The 21,013-nt window shown below is 38.7% G+C and overlaps 1 protein-coding gene across 5 annotated transcripts in view; it reads right to left on the minus strand.

Annotated features, from left to right (window-relative positions):
• Positions 1-21,013, minus strand: part of LOC113635547 (protein Dok-7-like) — a 30,498-nt gene that overhangs the window by 8,672 nt on the left and 813 nt on the right. The window contains exons 3-11 of one of the 5 annotated variants that reach the window (XR_007143516.1): positions 18,605-18,820; positions 13,734-13,934; positions 12,529-12,648; positions 11,213-11,305; positions 10,377-11,104; positions 6,573-6,621; positions 4,981-5,631; positions 4,023-4,135; positions 3,320-3,389 (exon numbers count right to left, since the gene is read on the minus strand). Coding sequence is in view for 3 of the 5 variants with exons in the window: in XM_047816336.1 (XP_047672292.1) it covers positions 3,320-3,389; positions 4,047-4,135; positions 4,981-5,631; positions 6,573-6,621; positions 10,377-11,104; positions 11,213-11,305; positions 12,529-12,648; positions 13,734-13,934; positions 18,605-18,820 (2,217 nt within the window). In the remaining 2 variants the exon portion in view is untranslated. Of the gene's footprint in view, positions 1-3,319; positions 3,390-3,940; positions 4,136-4,980; positions 5,632-6,572; positions 6,622-10,376; positions 11,105-11,212; positions 11,306-12,528; positions 12,649-13,733; positions 13,935-18,604; positions 18,821-21,013 lie in introns of those variants that run through there. The other 4 variants (XM_027135036.2, XM_047816336.1, XR_007143515.1 and 1 more) reach the window with 4 other exon arrangements.

Below are 21,013 nucleotides of genomic sequence, written 5' to 3' on the forward strand. Positions count from 1 at the left end.
TTGCCATGGACACACAGGATTCTAACCGTAGAGACGAAGCGCACTATTTTCTTTTGCGGAAGCAATACAATTGTTCGGCAGTTTCGTGTTGCAGCCACAGGCGTATGAGACCTGTAACTTGAGCAACAGCGCGAAGCTGTGAACTCGTTCTGAATATTTTAAAGGCGTAACAGCTGATGAAAAAACAGAGACAATTGTAGACGAAAATGAAACGAGATTTTTTCTTAGTTTTTATTTTATACAAAACATTTTCGGCTCGTCTTTTTTCGTCAACAATAATGCATGTTAATTTAGTCTTAGTCAGCATTTTTGGACAGTGGTGCAGTCTTGTCATCGTCTCGTCTTAGTCATGAAAAAAAAAAGGTTGTTGACGAACATATTTTGTCTTGTCTCGTCTGACGAAATTAACACTACATATAACAGAGGTAGCATTTTTTCTGGCCACCAGTTCAGTGTCCGTCTGCTTGGCATCAATCTTCACCCGTTCCGTGCTGAAACACCGGAAAAAGTCATGACATGACCATACGCGCCACACGTGCCACTGCCTAAACTGAAACTCACTGGTCTTTTTTTTTATTAGTGGATAGCGGTGTAGTGTATGAAATAGGCAAACAGCTTTCAGAGAGAATGGGTTGTCATGTCTACACATCCATTTATTTATTTCATAAAATCGCAGCATTTTGCATCATATCGCACAGGCTTGATATCGTGATTGCGATATGATTAATCGTGCAGCACAAATATATATATATATACTTATATAAAAAACACACTATATATACCCTTATTCAGTTATATGTACATATTACTACACCTTCTGTATAACCTCATACCATTATTTATTACACTTGTAAATAGGCTAACTATGCACTTCTGGTTAGATGCTAACTGCATTTCATTGGCTCTGTACATGTACCTTGCACAATGACAATAAAGTTGAATCTAATCTAATCTAATCTAATCTAAAACAATAAAGAACTTTGGTCTGATCAAGTCTAGCACCAAATTATCTAAGAAAAGACCCAATCAAAGTGTGATTAATCCCCCAAGCAAAAATACGGTATGGTTTATGCTGCAACTATCCTTATCTCAGCTGCAATGCAGCTTATCTCAGACAGCAAGGTACTGTAGTTACCTATGAAATAAAACACCTTACAGAAACACTTGTTTGCTGCCCGGTATCTGAAGTATCCTTGGGTCCCCTGCCCTTTCCATAACAGGCCTTCTGTTCTAGACTGAACCATGTATTTAAAAGTCAAGTGCAAATTTAATTGATTGGCCAAAATACACACATACTGTACCCCTCAATAAATAGAAATAGACATGAATCGGACATATCACAGTGTGCACTGATGCTAGAAGAAACAAAATAAAATCTAAAAAAAAAAAAGGACTAGTGCAACCCTTTAGACATTGTGTTTACTTTGTAATATACAGGATGTGTTTCATTATGTCTTTGAAAAGCTCTCACACTTCAACTTCCATTTAGATAGATGTACTGTAACTTCTAGCTCAACAGTGAAAGGGTGTTATATTAGACAGCAACTTATGTTTTGAAAATCACATTACCCATATTAAAAAAAAACACCCTTCTTCCACCTTAGAAATATTTCCAAGCTAAGAAACATCCTATCCTTATCGGAGTCTGAAAAGCTACTTCATGCATTCATGACCTCTAGACTGGACTATTGTAATGCATTACTATGATCTAGCTCTGCGATACTAAAGAGGAGATGCCAACTCCATGTGGTCTTTGAGGACAACAGCCTCATCATCAATACAACATTTGTCAGACTATGTATTTATAATCACAACCTCCGGTGTCACCCATACTGTATAAGGATGAGGTTCCCCTTTGAGTCTGGTTCCTCTCAAGGTTTCTTTCTTTACCATTTAAAGGAGTTTTTCCTCCCCACAGTCACCGGAGTCACCTCAGACTTGCTCATTGGGGATAAATACAAACATTAAAATATATCTAATATTAATCTTGAATTTTGAATTCTATTAATCTTTATATTATTCTTCATAATAACCTTTTATGTTTATGTTCTGTAAAGCTGCTTTGAGACAATGTCAATTGTAAAAAGTGCTATACAAATAAATTTGAATGGAATTTAATTAAATTAAAAAGTTAATAGTTGTCTGACATTCTGGTGTCACCAGGAAACATTGCTAGTGAAAATACAAAGCCTTTTATTTAACAGGACTTAACAAGTATTTACTTGTTAATTCCTAAAAACAAAATTGCAATTTGTGTTATTAATATGAAATCCAACATAGACACAGAGGAAACAGCAAAATTTCCAAGAATGCAATCCAGCAATATGGAAAAGATCTCTGCTGTGCTAGTTAGTGATATACAAGATGACAAGTGCGACGGCGCCGATGGCGGTATTAGCATGAAAGTGAAGCTTTGGAAGCTGATACATTTCAGGAGAGTGAACAGATGAGGAAGTGAGACAGCTGGACAGACTAAAGGATTCGAGTGCTCTCTTTATGTGGAGTAAAGGCTAAATTCCCATGGCACCACAATCAGCTGACAGTTGAATGGTCTCTATTGATGACAATGTTTTTGCGAGATAAATGTTATTCAGCTAAGAATCCAGTTCTGACTTCCCCTAATCAGACACAAAGTACATAGACTGTGGCATACTGTATTGGCTGTTTTATAAACGAGTCCAGATTGGGCAAATGCACCTCTGGAGCCATACCAGAAGTTAATTCTGTCCAATTTGAATGAAGATTATCAAAAGAAAATGTTTATGGGCACTTTCACACCATTTTACATCTCTTTTTGCAAGTCTGAATCAATGTGAAATTGGTAGCATATTTGCCAAGTGTGCAAAGAAACACAGCCAGAGCTAAGGAAACTAATTCATGATTATTTAAATAACTAGTTTAACTAGTTTGTTTAATTTAACCAGTATATCTATTATCCTTTTGGTTGGTTTAAAACATATTGTATTTTGACAGCTCTACAGCTCTGTTCTTTGCCTGCATTTGAGTTAACACCTCATATCTTCAACAAATGCTATCAGCATCCCAAATACATCATGGTTCATTTCCTACAGCTGAGCTGATGCAAGGTTGAATCACCTTTTCACTTTTCTCACTGCGCACCAGACCCCCTTGCTTTTGAACCAGTGGTTTTGGTCCCCCTGGAACCTTTGATTCAGACCGACTAAACTATGCATATAAACCTTAATCTAACCCACACAACTGTGAACCTGTGTACCACAAGACCAAAGGTATGAGCTGTATTGACATCTGAGGCAACTGAGTTGTTTTTCAATGTCAGATGAAACATATGGTTGCTTACCTTCAGGATCTTCAGTGCCCCTCTGCTGCCCAGAAATGCCCATTAGCTCATATCTGCTCTTCTCATCTGACTGAAAGAGAGTCACATATGTCACTGGGTGTCAAATATTGTTTCCTGTGTATTAAAGACATGTAAATCTTATAAAAGAGAAAAGACAGTAACAATCATGCTATATAGAAAAACATCAGAAAATAATATGGCTAAAAATAATAAAAAAAAAAAATTAATTTAATTTTGGGAATCGAATACAGTGCAGCTTATTTGGAAACCTACTATTTGAAAACCCCACTATGTATTTAGTCAATACTTAGGCTTTCATTTCAAATGGTATTAATACATTCAGAAATTCCCTTATTTAGTGTGTTCATTAAATGTTTAGGCATGTTTTGTGTGTGTGTGTGTGTGTGTGTGTGCGTGCGTGTGTGTGTGTGAGAGAGAGAGAATAAAATAAGATGTGCTGGTATGAGCGGCTTCTTTCTTTACGATTGTCTTGTAGGAGGGTGTGAAAATTCTTTGTCCAATCTCTTACACAACACACTCTGTTCAGAACACTGGTATTATCACAAGCTTTAACTAGCTTCCACACTTAAGATATGACAAACATGATTCTGTTTCTTTTGCCTTCTCTCTTTGTCTCTCTCTCTGTCTCTCTCGCTCTCTCTCTAGCTCTCTCTATCACAGCCTGTCAAAGGCAGTGCCAGACCCTTCATCTCATTCAGTGTTGAACCTCTGAGCTCCTGTCTGTGGCTTGGCACTCCATGATCTCATAGGCGGCATCCATTCTCCCTTTCTCCGCATGACTTCTCTGCTTCTTATCTGGACAGGAAAAGACAAAATGCAATTTGAAGGACAATCTTGATATTATGCATGTACATGATCATGAGCAAGTGATGTTATCTGGTAATCACTGTAAGCCTGAGCAGCATCTGAAATTACCAATATGACTTCAATCAAATACATTTTTGGTCATATATGGCCTATTACAAGAGTTAAGCTGTGGCCTACATGTAGATTGTGTGACCTTTTGTGCACAGATCAATCAAAAATATATCATATAAATGCATGCATAGAATTAGCTTGATCTTTCCTATACAAGTCTATGCGCTTGCCTTGAGAACATAAGTTAAGATATATGTCAAGTAGGCCTTCTGTCTGAATATAGTTGTACAATTTGTCTAGCAGTCTGTGGGCTGGTGCCACAGATGGCAGCCCTATCTAGACTGCCAAAATGCCTTAGCCTAAGGGTTACCATTACTCAAAACTGAGCTTAACACACATCATTTTAAAATGATAACTGCCAGTATTACTTCATTTTAAAGTTCATTTCACAAGCCAGAGATTCCCTCTAACCATCCACAGCTCCAAAACAGCATGTACAAGAACAAAATTTATGTAAGGGGGTGGGGTGGTGAGGAGGTACAGTAGATGCAGCAGGCATAGAAAGGAAAACAGGTCAAGAAAAGGAAAAGGGCACATGCCCAGCAAGACAAAAGGGTGTTTTATTACTTTGTCAGAGAGAAACAAACACAAAAGGGAAGAAAATGTTCAGGAAAGATCTTGAAAAACAATATAAATGAGGAGTGAGTGCTTGTTGGTCTCTTGGGTTAGACTATAAGAGTGCCCAGTTTGGGTTTAGCTGAGGCTCTTGGTTGATCCCTTACCTCCCACTGCTGTTTCTCCATTACCGAGCTGTACGGGTGGCTGGGAGTTGAGTGTAGGAAGAGAAGGTTCTTCCACATGAGTGATCTCTGAGCTTAATCCCCAGGAATCAGCATTCATGTATTGGAAAAAGGGACACTGTTCCTGCCCACCAGTTCTCTTCTGTCCAGATGGATGGATGAAGCTACTAATTGCTGAAGGAACAACCTTGGGCAACATGCAGCCATCCTGACCTTTTCTACATTGTAGGCAGTTCTCATAGATCGTTAAACGAGAAGTATGGTGGGAAGGAATGGTGGGATAAACTTGGCAAAGTGAAGGGCACTGAGGTGATGTTAATGCTGAAGCCATTGGGATATATGAACCAGATTGGTCTGATCCCAGGCTATTGTTCCCTGGAGGACAATAAAGCCCTACTGGATCAGGCAGGCTTGGTTTAATTGACCTGGTGTTTGTCCTCCCTGGAGAGTAATGTCCTAACAGATCAGACAGACTGTCTATATAATAGCTCTTAGAGCTTCTCTTCTGCAACTTGTTCTCAGTCCCTGAACTTGTAAATGTAAGGCCTTGTGTCTCCGAATCTGTTTGTGGACTCCACTCCAAATTGGTTGCACGAGCAGATGCATCACTGATGAGACCAGATTTTCCACCTGCTGAAGTAACATCTGATGTTCTAAGAATGGGACCTTTAAAAAGCTTCTACTTACCTGCTGTTTCACACATACAGTTTCACATATATCAGACTACTAACAATCATTATTATGCATCAAAATCATTCCAGATGTCAGATTCTTTAATTATTAGGTACACCCAACTTATTAGAACCTCTATCAGTTAGATAGATGTGTGCTTTGTAGGTATACAATTGTTGGGCTCTGTTCAGCAACTAATCATTATAGAGAGAAACAACATTTATTTTATTGTATTTGTTATTGTTTTTTTTTTTTTATATTCATCCCATATTATTATTATTATTATTATTATTGTTGTTGTTATTCATCATACTTGCATTTCCCCTATAAAGGATTAAAAATGGTTCATCTCATCAAATTTCTACTTAAGTCCAAAACATTTGTCAATATTTATACGAAAGTTATGTGTGTTCACAGAACGAATACTCAGTTGCTTATGTCGATTTTCTGGGTATTTTATTCAATTATGCAATTACTGTTTACCCATGGTCCCTCTATGGCAGGTGTGCCTTGTAAAATGGCTAGTGAGCATGGATGTAAGCTTGATGTACCTAATAAACTGACAATTAAACATAAACTGTTCAGCATGATGCTGATTTAGATGTGGTAAAAAATGTTAAATTCAAAAGTTCAGACAAAAGTTAAACATTTACAAAAAATGTAAATGAAAAACAGCATCATCTAGTTGCGTTGCATGATGTCTGTTAGCAATGTTCTCAGTGAAAAAAAAGAGATAGAGGTGTGAATATTAAGGACTGTGTGTGTAAAATGTTCTTGCAGATGCAGAATAATGGTTAAACGGGATGACTGAATTTTACTGTGTTGAATGTTCTTTTAAACATAAACTAAATAAGCTTAATAGTGCAGCTGTTCATAGCTGTTTAGCATGCGGACTGTCCTACCTGGAATGCCATGCTGTAGTGAAGCTCCTGCCAGAGGAAGGGGTGCTCTCTGTTTGAGATCAGAAATCATTCAATTAGTTAACGCTACTTGAAAAAAAAAAAGAACATGTTCAAAAAGAACAGGAAACCACTTTGCTGTAAAACTCAATACCTGTCTAAAGCCAGGCTCACACTGTGCGATTTTCATAAACATTTGAGATTTTCACATCAATTTGAATGAAAGGGGGGCACGGCCTCACACCTCCAGAGTTGGGGGTTCGATTCCCGCCTCCGCCTTGTGTGTGTGGAGTTTGAATGTTCTCCCCGTGCCTCGGGGGTTTCCTCTGGGTACTTCGGTTTCCTCCCCCGGTCCAAAGACATGCATGGTAGGTTGATTGGCATCTCTGGAAAATTGTCCATAGTGTGTGAGTGAATGAGTGTGTGTGTGCCCTGCGATGGGTTGGCACTCTGTCCAGAGTGTATCGTGCCTTGATGCCCGATGACGCCTGAGATAGGCACAGGCTCCCCGTGACCCGAGAAGTTCGGATAAGCAGTAGAAAATTACTGAATGAATTTGAATGAACATGATCCTCATATCATACTGTAGACAATGCACAAAAGAAGACATGTCCGGGGTTTTACATGCTCGATCCGTGACACGCTCAGGCCCATTTGGTTTGAAGTTGTCGTGCTAAGATGGGTTGGGATGTCATGCATCAGGTTCGATGCTCCTATTGGTTTTTGGTTTGACGCTCATCGTAGGCATCACACTGCAGGCATGTGGCAGAAATATTCTGACAATGCCAGAACTTCATCAGATAAAAAAAAAACTGATCGCAACGGCTATTAATCGGCTGTCGGTGACCACATAAAACAGCTACAAATTTTACCCTAGGATACTAGGAAAGTTTTGAGATTTCCAAAATTTGTCTCAGATGGCCAAATCGTGGCCAAAATCACCCAGAGTGTGCCCGGCTTAATATAGGTCTAAGAGTTGATTTTAATTTTCAGGCCTAAGATGTGGTTTTCTCAAAAAACACAAGACACATCAACAGTGACTGTTGGAAGTCAACACCCATTATAAGTGAACTTGAGTTTTCACATGAGATGTTTCATGTCTTCTCGGTATGTGGTAAAACTCCTGTCTCGATTGCTCAACTGATCCCACCATCTCTCAGGGTAAAAGTTCGGTATACAGCAAGACCCATTTCTGTTCTGGTACCGAGGTGGTGGAAAAAACTTCCGCTCGAAGTCCGAACAGCTGAGTCACTGGCCATCTCAAAGGACGGGTGAAGATCTACCTCTTACTGAAACTAGCACTTTTCCCTTGTTTGTTCTATGTGTATATTAAAAAATATAAATAAATAAATAAATAAAAACCTGAACAGAGATTTAGGATGATGGTGTCCTAAATATCTAACCTAGTGAACCAGTGTTAATGTATTAATCGACAGAGACTTAAAATCACTGTTGTATGTTTCTCTGGATAAGGGCCAAATGGTAAATGTAAATATAAATGTAATGTCAGCGTGTGGATTATGCAGTGTTTGGCAGTGATTACTGAAGCTATATATAGTCATTTACTTCACTAGACACTTGTGACCTAGTATACAGTGCATCCGCATCTTTTTCCACATTTTGTTATGTTACAGCTTTATTCCAAAATGGATTAAATTCATCATTTTCCTCAAAATTCTACAAAAAATGAAATGTATTTGAAATTTGTCTGATTTGTCTGGAATTAAACAAATCAGGGCTTGAAAGGCTTATTGAGTCATACAGTGAGTGGAATCAGTAAAAAAAACATACAAAAAACCATCACCTTACACAAACGTGGGCATCTCATTTGATTGACATTTGATGATATTCCTGTGCTGTGATTATCTTCCTATGCTGTGAGAATATCTGATAAATGTCAGTATCGTTGCATTGCAGTTTTATAATTAAGCCTTGTTTTGATTGTTATATAGTAGTAAAGTAAAGTATAGTATAGTATAGTTAGTTGAAATAAATGCTGTAAAGAAATATATTTTTTTTTTAATATACATTATTTAAAAAATAATCCATAGAAATGTATTTAATCTAATTGGGAGGATTTTATCATGCAAGCTGATTAAAAAAACAAAAACAGATTCACTGATTATCACAGTAATAATTACTTGTGCCCGTAAACTCAATGAACATGTATGAGTCTAGCCACCATGAAATGAAAAACCTTTGTATGAGAGAATGGATCTCCTCTTCCACACAGTGATACTATCGATCTGAGGTTTATATTTTTTTCGGTTTGATCTGGCAACAAAATTTTAATTACAGCAGTGAGTCACAAAGAACAAAAATGAGCAACAAAGAGCCTTTTACTATGCCTTATCTGATCACGGCACTTCATAAGAGCATTAGTTCTGTAAGAAAGTAAAACAGAATACTTCTTTCTCCTCACAGCTTTTATCGTTTAGCTTTTAAAAAATCTGAATTCAAGTGTGGTGTGGTTCAAATTAAGAGCACAATATGCCGCCTTGAGCTAATGTGCGGAATTAAGGGAGAGGAAAAGTGAGTGTGCTTTGCCATAATTGCTATACCGCGCCATTCTCTTTTTACTAGAACTGTCACAATTTGTTCAAAGAGTCTTGTATCTCTTGCTTCAAATATGATCATGATGTACGTTCAGCTCGATCCTCTAGCAGCTCGTGTGTATGAGCTATATTAAATCATATTTCAATCTTCTTTCCAGTGGTGTCTTTTGGATCTAGGGAGCTACAGAAGAAAACACAAACATAATATTTGCCCCATGATGCAATGAGAAAATACTGCTGAATATCGGTGCATCTTAACATTGCTATGCAGTGCTCAAAATGTGTAGTTTGCCTTGGTTTTAAATAAGACAAGTGGCAAAGCTAAAACTGAAGGCTTTCTGAAGTAGTTAACCTTTTTCTGTGTTCAAGATTTCAAATTAGTCGTCTTTGTCTTGTTATCTTACAGGATGAACACAACACAAATCAATGGGGATGAACTTGTCATACATTTCACGGCTAGAGTTCGAAATCCCAAGAGTGTGTTGACAGCAGGTCTGAATGCCCTGCCCTCAGATGTCAAAAGTGCTGTAGTGCCTGTGAGTAAGTCGCTCTAAAAGCGACATTACACAGCTATCTAGCCAGCCCATAGCCCCTCACTACAGTCAGAGTATCACATATTTTTCTTTATTTTTATAGACTAAAATGATTAGTTATTTGAATTAAAGCATTTTTGTTCGACTGATAGGTCCCTTTCAGTCAATGTAGATTCAATTTCAGTAACTGCATAAACCAGCCCAGGTCAGGGATCCAAAAGACCCAGGGCCTATCCTGGGAATACTGGGTGCAAGATATACACCGGTCCATCAATGGAACATTTTAGCATAGTTTTAGGGAGATGGGTAAGAACTAGACAATCCATGCCAGAAACATGCCAGTATTGACTATCAGATTATTAGAGAAATGAACAAATTTCTGAGACAACACTTTACTGCACATTTGTTGAGCAAATCAGGGGTGACAGATAGGTTTAGTGATCTGTCAAACAAACAGACTTGGGGGAAAAAGCCAATGAAAACGTTTAAAATAACCTATTTATGGGCAATCTATCTAATTTGGAAAGACTGTAATGATCAGTGTAAAGTGCAAAAAAAAACTGTGTCCTCAAATGAATTATTTCTAATTTATGGCTTGCAATGTGTTATATTTTGATAGCAAACTGTATTTGTAAATAGTGCTTAAAATTAGTTTAAGCCAATTAATAATTACTAAAATAGTCTTGCTTGATATTCTGCAATGTGTAATGGTAGTGTACCTTTAAGCCACCACAGACGGGGCAGGTGGTGAAGAGCATTCTAGATGAAGTCAGATGGGGACAGCAAATCAGGCAGTCAGAGTGTGTGTCCGTGCTGGACGAACCCTGAGCCCATGAGTCTCTAGAAGATTCAGGAACAGAGCATGTGGCTGCTGAAGCTGCAGTCTGCTCTGGTACTGTTTCCGCAGTCTGTTCACTTGCTACAGTATTTTTCTGCTCTTTGACCTCTTCAAGAAGACTGCGGGGTGTGTCATATAGGTAGCGTAGTGATGACGGCACTTGATACTCATGGGTGTGGCTGACCGGACAGGTACACCTGTGCTTTTCAGGGCTAGAGAATGGCGGTAGACTGAGCAAAGCGCCACACTCCTCTTTGGGGCTCCCTGTGTCTAGGCTTCCTGTGTAGGAAGAAAAGCTGCCAGAATAGGACGAGTGGCTTCCTGTGGCAATGCCGCTGTCTGAGGAGCTCTGACGGCCAATTTCCTGAAGCCTCCGTGGAATTGTTGGCTTTGATGGCAGTCTGGGCGTGCTGGCTGAATTAACTGGCAGTTTCTCCTCTCCATGAGAGGACGTTCTAGTGGACTCAGCTGTGGTGGTGGGAACCGGTTCCACCCAAAGGGTCAGTCGGCTGCCGATACTGGAATCTGAGTGGCTAGTTTCTGAGTCAGAAGACCCGGATATGCTGTGGTCATCTCCAGCGACTGAAGAACTGAAACTGGAGGTGGACGCTACCACAACAAACAGAAAAAGAGTGTTAAACTGAATACGTCATCCTGGAAACAAACAATCATAACATCAGTTTCTTTTCTAGATTTAGCTATTAAAACATATAGCACCTGTGTTATGAGAAAGCAAACTGAGCCTCTTCTCCAACTCTTCAGCCTCTTGGTTCAGTCGCTCCTCTGCTGATACTGCAGTGGCAGTAGGCTCTGAGAGTTGCACAGAATCACAGTCACAGAGTCTTAGTCTAGGTTTATTGAGATGCATTAAACTGAGCCTCCAGCTTATTTTGATACTGTTAACATCTGTAGGTTTAACAGTTAACAGAAGAAAACACTTAATTAAACAATATTAACAGTTTGCAGATTGCAGTTGATAAATAGTATTAAGTATCCACTGTTTATGTGATGTAGCAAAAAACTATGCAATACAATAATCAATGTGTTATCTGTTATACACTATTTTGTTTTAATGATATGGTTTGAATATGAAATGCTGCCCTCTTGCAGTGTATTTTTGTATTGCAAAGCCAGTGGAGATGAATGTAGAGGGTCGGGTGTTGAGGAAAACACCTCTGAGTTTGTCTAGCGTTTAACTATTAATAGGCCTGGCATGTGGGCTTGATGGCATGCAGCCAAATAAAACCACAGACAGAGAGAGACTGTTGATCTTTAACCAACAAAGCAAATAATATCTAATAACTGAAGCAACTTTTAAGAAACTTGGAGAAAAATTTTCCTTTGTCATATGACAAAGCCAACACTGAATCCACGGAGAAGCAACTGAGAACAGTGTGTGAAATTTGCAAAGCCAACGCATCTGTTGCTGATTTAGTTTCTAGTCAATGACGGCATAATACCCAGGCACAGACCTGCTTTCATTACAGCAAGTGCCAAGATGGAGAAGAAGGGGAGGAATGGGATACTATGTTCTACAAGTGATTAAGTGTGTTGGAGGTGCCGATGTGACTTTAAGCCCCCACCTCGCCTTTTTCTCACTCACTATTTATTCTGTCTGTCAGTGTTAGAATACTTGATGAGCTCACATCTGATTGGCTAGTGCAAAGTGTGAGAACAGGAATGCCCACAAATCTTAGCTGACTGATGCATCCACATGCTTGTTAGCCTCTAATGAGCTAGCTGAACAAACACGACCACATAACCCATTACCTCCACTGTTACACAACAGAAAATGAAAACACCACAAGCATGGGCTCAAATGGAACATGCATAATTACTGGGAAGGCATACACAACTGACGTACAGCATAATGTCATCATTAAACTGCATGGGGTTTATTAATATTTGACACTGTACTCATTACTAATGTAATGGCACACTGCCATGGCACACTTAAGAAATTTAAACTAATAAGCATTGCCAGACATTAACAGTCGTACCCAGTACACACACAAACCCACACATGTACACACCTGGCAGAAGCGGTTTGATTCCAAAGGGACCTCTGGAGGGCGAGATACCGCGCAAAATGCAGTCAAACAGAAAACTGATCTGCTCCCCTTCAGCACATGATAAGAAGAACACACCAGCCCCTATACACACAGACAAATCATTGTCACCCATATGCTACAGATGTAGTAGACAGTGATTAAAAACACTGGCATGTTCCTTTTAAAAGCGTGGCAAGAACAGCATTTGTGTTACTTTCGGTTAATACCATTCAAACACTGCAACTACAGGGCATTTCTTGAAATATCTCACTGCCTGTTTCTATCACTTCTACTTTTTCTAGATTGAAAAGGCTTCACACTTCGCATATACTTTGGGTGACAGATGGTCTTGAGTGAGCGTGTGTGGGTTAGTGGGTGGAAAATGTTTACATTTACTTATGTGTGATGGATATGTGTGACTTCCCTGTGCTGGTGGTCAGCACGGAGACATACATTCACCAAGCCGCTAGACCACCCGGACTGAAGACCCTCCACCAACACACACACACACACACACACACACACACACACACACACACACACACACACACACACACACACACACACACACACATACACACACACACACACATTTGTCTTACTTTTCTCATGAGGGCCTTCCACTGACATTATTATTAATGCATCTATTACTATAACTTAACTACAACCTTCTCTTCACTAACCATTTTAATTACATTTTATTTTTATATTTTATTTTAATTACCAAAAAAAGTTTCAGTGTTGGTAGTCATATATTCCTATTGGTTACACTTTAGCTCATCTTACAGGTAATGAAAGAAACCGCCACAGTAAAAACAGCCTCCGTGTTTTACAAAATGGGTTTAACAAAAGACGACAGTGCCACATATGCAGCATACCATGCAGTCAAACAAATACATTATCACTGTTTCTTTTTCTAGTGTAGCATTGCACTCAAGAGAATCTTGATGAGAGTCTTAAAATTCATGTTAAGGCATAAAACCTTTCAAATTATTAATACCTGCATCCCGGCTGACAGACATTTTAGTTAAAACATTGTCCAAAACCCATAACGGTGCCTTATTTTGCTTTAAACAACAAAAATATTTATAAGAACACTAAAGCTTTGGTCTCCAGTACTCTGTCTGATTTTTCACAAGCCTCACAAGGATGACACAACAACACACTTATATGCCCTGTTTACTTACAATAACCACAGCGTGTGCCACCTTCAAACACAAAGCCATTGGGAACTGGGCCGTATCTGCGCAGGTCCAGGAGGTTCCACTGGCCGCTAATAACAGGCGGGACGTCCCTGGTAATGACGAGCAGATTGTTGCAGAAATGAAGTGTGGCCAGACCAGTTTCCAGCTTAGTACCAGGCAGGACTGTCACCTTAAAACTGTGTACTGAGGGGAAAAGCAAAAGAGACTGAGTGAGAGAAACAAAGCCAATAAGAAAAAGTAATTAAGAGGCAGGAAAATAAAAAATCCACACTATAACATGTCCATATTTCACTTTGTAACCTTTTTTTGTCTCTCAACAACAGCTTGAGCCATTTTTACTTTATGTAACAGTTTCAAACATTACCCAGAATGCTACTGATTGCCTGGTGATAATGCCTTCGCAGAGAATTCACCTCTACATAAAGAGAGCACAAAGCAGCAGCACTTCAGACCTTTAACCTGTCCAGTTCTCTTGGCTCCTTAAACAGATCAGCTTGGACTGAAGCTGACATTGTAGTGTAGTGTTACCCTTTTTAATCTAGAAATTATTGAAAATAGAAAGTGTTACTTTTCTTTATGATGATTCCTCACCTTGAGCTGAAAGATTTGGGCATTTTTTGCTATGAATTTAGCTAATTGCCACAATATATGAGACCATTTAGGCTAGTGCTTATACAAGTCTATTATAATCTTTATGAAACTGGACTGTATGTGATGGTGTAAGTGCAAGACAATATGTCTGCACTGCTTTTGCATATATGTTACGTGACTTTGAGGTATCCTACCAATTTTGACGTTTCTTAATAGGAGGGTGTCGTAACATACAAATAACAATAACTATATTTTCACTTGCCTGTGTCTGCTGCCTTTGACACAGTGACTGATCAGATCCTCATTTCCACTTTCATTACACTCACCATGCATTAATATTCTTTTTGTATTTTGTGTATTATTACTTAGGCGCTTAGGTTAAGATGTTCCATTTGTTTTGTAGAGATAAGTGTATGTTGTTTCCCGGTATTATCCATCATCCATCATTTGTAATTAGCTTCCATAGCTGATATAGTCATCATCAGACCAGAAGTATCCTGGATATGAATGGCAATTGCAAACCAGGCCTTCTCATCCGTCATCGGTGTGTGACCTTATTATTGTTCTTGCGGTTGAATGAACAAACCCCACAACCACGCTCCAAAATTTAGTGGAAAGCCTTTCTGAATGAGTGTAGGCTGTTATAAAAGCAAAGGGATTGGGATGCTCAAAATGCACATATAGGTATGATGGTCAGGTGTCAACGATCTTTTAGCCATATAGTGTAACAATAAACAGATTTCTAAGCTAAATAAAATTATTGCACCTGTACACATGCTGAGATATTTCAACACACACACACACACACACACACACACACACACACACACACACACACACACACACACACACACACTCAAAAAAAAATCCTCAATAGAGTGAAGCCATTTCTCAGTACCCATGTGCAGCACAGATGGGTTGAGGGTATTTATCAATCTCTTTAAAACACACTTCACAATGAGGGCACTGATCTAATTAGTAATGAATCACACTTGCATCAGTGTGATAACATGCAGAACTTTCCTTGCATGTGTTTTTTCTTAGTCACATCTTTGAGGAAAATGTGAATTTGTAAGAATGAACAAAAAAGAAAGACCATAAAAAAAATAAGAACATATCTGTAAGAGATTAGAAAGAGCCTCATGTTTATTTTTGGTTTGTTTCAGCCTTTATGCACATGACATGACACAAAGTTAAGACAGCATAGATTTTTACAACTAAAAAAAAGCTTGCGTGGAGCTCTTCTGGAGGATTTACATTAAGTTGTAACTAAATGTCTGAACTGCTTACATTAGCTGGTTACCGACCTTGATCAGTCTTGTAGTTTTCCTAAAGCCATTTTTAGGCTTTGTGATTATATCGATCTTTTCTTCTCACACTGTATTAACACGTTCTTCATGTAAAATTGTATTTCCGCTAGCTCTTGATCTTCATTCTGATTAGGTAATCAATTAGCGTGATATGGGCTTTTGAAGAAAATAGAGCCAAACACTGAGCTTGAGGAATTCATAAGGCCTTTTATGTCGATTAGCATGTGCGTGGTCCTATGTCATCCTCCTATTCACTCTTAGGTGAACCCAATAGGTATAGTTACACTCACTTTTTCATCTTTGGACACAATAATGTGTTCATAGACAAGCTCAACCTCCAACCCAAAAAATCTTTAAAAACGTGTGCTTATTGTCTACAACAGCAAAATCAAGTCATTCAACAAAATTAGGTGAGAAGTCATAAATAAGTAAATAAATAAATACAAGATTTCGAAAAATAAAAAAATGACCATCTGCAACATTCGATGCCATCATTTTCCTCTAACATGATCAAAGATTAAAGGTTAAAGCACTGAAAACTCAGGTAGTCGTATAATTTCTCCATAAGTTCCTACTTGTAATATTTATAATGAATCCGCATATGACATACACCTACAGCACCATACAACCGAAGAAAATTTTATGACACCTTCAAGCATTTCCTAAATTTATTCTTCACTCACTAAGTGATGCATCTTCTTTATTTAGATGAAATCAGAAAAATATTTTTCAGTTCCTGACACTTTAGTTTAAGCGTAATGTTAAGACTAAAAGAAACTACACAAGGTTTGTGTAAAATAACTTGCGCATTACACTAGCGGTTATGTACATCGAGGAGTACTTGATAAAGGAATGTTGGGGATAGGTTGAACTTGTCAGCACTGAGTCAGATACAGATTCATGAAGGGCCACAAATCAAAACAATGAGCGATAGAGTCAAAGTTCATGATAGATAGACACACATGAGCACACACACAGTGACAGCAAGCAGGTGACTTCACAGCACATGCTATGCCAGTCCCCCTCAGTATAGTAACTGCAAATCCCCCACCTCCACTCACTCTCACACACTCACACACTCACACACACACACACACACACACACACACACACACACACACACACACACACACACACACACACACACACACACAGGTCACATTGGTTTATTTGCTTGTTTGATTTATGAGGCTAATGACTGGAATGCACATCAAAGCCAGCCATTTAACAGACTTCTCTCTACTGCTTAAGGGCACACATTACTATACATTTGTTCTTGTGTATTCGTCCCATAAACAATTTGTTAGCTGTTTTTAGACCTTAGTGGTCTAAGGTACAACAATACACTGGATACATGTCTTTATCTTTATCGTCTATGCTACAAAATGTTTTTCTTTTTTTTTTTCTTCTATTTCTCCTTATTCCCATTTAACAGCCTCGATGTTAGTAATGTTACAAGTGCATTACCTGATTCATAACAAACTCGTTTTGGACTGTCCGTTCATTAATAATACCATTAAGACAACAATCGTTTTAACAATCGTTCAAAATTGCTATTGTAATTTTGGATCACGTTACATTGTTTAGTTGAATCGACTGTGTTGAATAAGTGTGACAGTGTGACGGCAGGTGGGATCAGAAATAACTGCACTAGAAGCTCATTATTTCAGTTCTAATGCGATATGCAAATGAGCTAGCTACGTTCAAGTGTGGAAAGTTTCCAGCATTGCAGGAATGGGATCATCAAATTGCTGAACAATGTATCCTGTACTTACTATTTTGGCTGTGAGAGCTGGCAGCTGTGGACAACAACTGGAATTTTGACAGCGCCTGAAATGCTACTACCGTGATTGGCTCATTGAGGGTGAGAAAACGTAGACTTATATGGTGGGAATGGATCGTTTTTATGAATAATCTGTATAGCGCACAGGGCGACATCTGGAATTGCCTCTACTGTGTGTTATAGTGTGTTCAAATTGGACACGTATATGTGCAAATAAAATCCAGTAAAATATAGCTAAACACCAAACCATAATATTATTGTAGATAAACAAATAAAAAAGAAACCACCTATATTCATGCTCAAAAATGTAAATACGCAATCTTGTAGCATAAAATCAAACAAATACGGATTAACAGCTTCAGTTCAGTTCGCATCAAACATCAGAATGGGTTAGGGTTAGGAACAGGATCTCAGTGACTTTGACAGTAGAATGGTTATTGGTGCCCCATTGCTTTGTTTGAGATTGTTGCAGATTTCCCTACAGTTTAACGGAGTGGTGTAAATGAAAAACCCTGAGTGAGCCACAGTTCTGTGGGTGGAATCGTTAATAAGAGTGGTCAGAGAAAAATGCCTAGATTGTTTCAAATTGTCAGAAAGAATACAGTGACTGATAATTAATCTGAACAACTGTGGTAATTAGAAAAGCATAGCAAGCATGCACAAATGTCTTAATGAGAAAGGTCAGAAGAGACAGACAGATTGTTTGAAGCTGACAGGAAGGCTATGTCAGCTTATATAACCACTGTGAACAGATAAGCATCTCAGAATGCACAACATGTTTAACCCTGAGGCAGACAGACTATAAAAGCACATCGAGTTTCACTCCCAGCCAAGAACAGGACTTAGAGGCTAGAATAGCTAGAGGTTCACCAAAATTGGAGAGTTAATTCTGGTCTGATTAACAATGTGTGTCCACCTATAGAACTGCTGTTTGCTGAATATTTTTTGCTCCAAATTCTGTAGAATGATGTTGAAAAATCTATGGCTCATTGGATAACTACATTAATGAGCAGGTGCCCAAGAGTTCCTATTAAAGTGTAAATTACCTGGTGTGAGCAGAGGGTATATCCCTATATGGAAAAGTAAGTTTAAGTAAGTCATTTCTTTGTGACTGAAGACCATCTTATCACTGAAAATACATGTTATTTCCAGCACACAGTAATACTCACCTTCCCCTAGATAATAGCGAAGCCGAAGGTCCCAGGCCAGTAGGGCCTCCTTACTATCAAATCCCAGCTGAACAATCTGATTCAGGCTGAGGATTGTCAGAGTACAGGCAACTCCTTCGCTGCTTCCTCCTGCCTCCAGACCACAGATGCGCTCCAGAACAACGCTGCTCCGCTCCTTCGCACCACGCTCCTTAGACACCAACAACACCAGGCAGTCTGGCACAGAGAAAGAAACTCAGAAAAAAGCTTTGGCAATATATTTATAATGCACCTTTGTTTTATGCCAGTAAAGCACCTTGACGTGACCCGGATTAGCAACGAGTGGAACATGGGGTGTTAATATTTGAGTAAATTACACAAGTGTAAAGTGTCCCTTTTGCTCCCATTTCCATGAAATGCAGCAACTGTCAAAACATCACTGTCTGTTCTCTCATCCGCACCACCTTCCACACATATTGACCACCGACAGCTGTCACAACAGCTACATCAGGAGTGTGACCTCTACACTCACTCGCATTCGTACACACTCATACACATGCAACTAACGGATGCACCAAACTTCATTGGGTTCAGTAACAAATTTTCATGGAAAAACTTTAAAAAAATTGGGAACACCCACAAAAAGAATGAAAGCTGCTTGCAGGGTCTGTGAAGGATTACCATGTACCCCACTGGGGCAAGAATCATGCTGCTAGTTCTTCATATATTTTTACTGGAAGAGTAGCAGCGGGACATATTTAATGACAGGCTTGGTATAGTCATAAGCACAAATCAAGCTAAAAATACTTGTGAATATCTTACAGCCTTATAGAGACAAATTTGTCTTAAAAACAACGTGTAAGTGCTGAGAATGTGGATATGATGTAAGAAGTACTGCAAAGGAAGAGGTTTAGGGAATAGATGCAGTCTGTAGATCAGAAATATGTGACACAAAGGCTGAGAAAAAGAACAAATATTCAAATGTTAACTATTTGAGATTTATGATTTAAAACACGAGTAAAATGCAGCATTCTGCTGATCATCTCCGACATTTTTGTTTACTGCTCTAAGGTCTTGTGGTGAGCCGATGAGATTTATCAGGTGAGTCTTTGCTAATGCATGCCATGATGGGATTTGAGTTTCCAAGAGTTAGAGAGCATGTGTTAAGGTGTATGAGGTGTTGAGATGTTTATTATGACAGGTCTGGCCCAAACAGGGTTTACTCTATGGTACTGCACCAGCTCCGATTGTCTTCCGTGCCATGAAGATTTTGGACCTCCACTGAGATAAGGCCGACTCTGTGAGGATCCTGAGGCATCTAGAGATTTACCAGCTCCAACATAGTATCTCTAAATAGTATCTGCGATACTAAAGAAGAGATGCCAACTCCATGTGGTCTTTGAGGACAATAATCTCCTCATCAATACAACATTTGTTGTACTGTATATTTATAATCCTTCCCTCCGGCGTCACCCATATGAGGATGAGGTTCCCCTTTGAGTCTGGTTCCTCTCAAGGTTTCTTCCTTTACCATTTAATGGAGTTTTTCCTCCCCACAGTCACCTGAGTCACCTCAGACTTGCTCGTTGGGGACAAATACAAACACATTTCAATATATCTAATATTAATCTTGAATGTTCTATTAATCTTTATATTATTCTTTACAATAACTTTTTGTTCTATGTTCATGTTCTGTAAAGCTGCTTTTAGACATACAAATGAACTTGAATTTAAATTTCGCCTCGGGTCAAAGATAATTCACAATGTTTTTATACTGATTTCATATAAAAAGTATTCAAACCCACAACTACTGTGCCTTTAAATGTAATCCAACACACTGCGATCTAAACTGGGAGAGCCAAAGTTGTGAATGGGGGAACATGATATAAGCAAGTGGTCCAAGGCGATCTATCTGCTGCATTTATAGCATAATGCTAAGTCGACTTCTGCAGAAGGAAGTCTATGAAACTATATAAGCTGACATGAAATCATTATAAAACACTAATGCACAAGGAATACTTTAAAATGAAATACAATGAAGACCTTCCACTAACCGACTGTTCATTTATTAGAATTTAATTTTGAAATGTGTAAAAAGCAAACAAGTTAACTGAGATATATAAACACACACACCTAATGTACACCTATATTGTGTCATGTATACCTGCATTGTGTCATGTATACCTGCATTGTGTCATGTATACCTGTATTGTGTCATGTATATTTGCAATGTGTCATGTATACCTGTATTGTGTCATGTATACCTATATAATGTCATGTATACCTGCATTGTGTCATGTGTACCTGCATTGCGTCATGTATACCTGCATTGCATCATGTATACCTGTATTGTGTCATGTATACCTGTATTGTGTTATGTATACCTATATTGTGTCATGTATACCTGCATTGTGTCATGTATACCTGTAT

Source organism: Tachysurus fulvidraco, chromosome 7, assembly GCF_022655615.1.
Source record: "Tachysurus fulvidraco isolate hzauxx_2018 chromosome 7, HZAU_PFXX_2.0, whole genome shotgun sequence".
NCBI classification, from domain to species: Eukaryota; Metazoa; Chordata; class Actinopteri; order Siluriformes; family Bagridae; genus Tachysurus; species Tachysurus fulvidraco.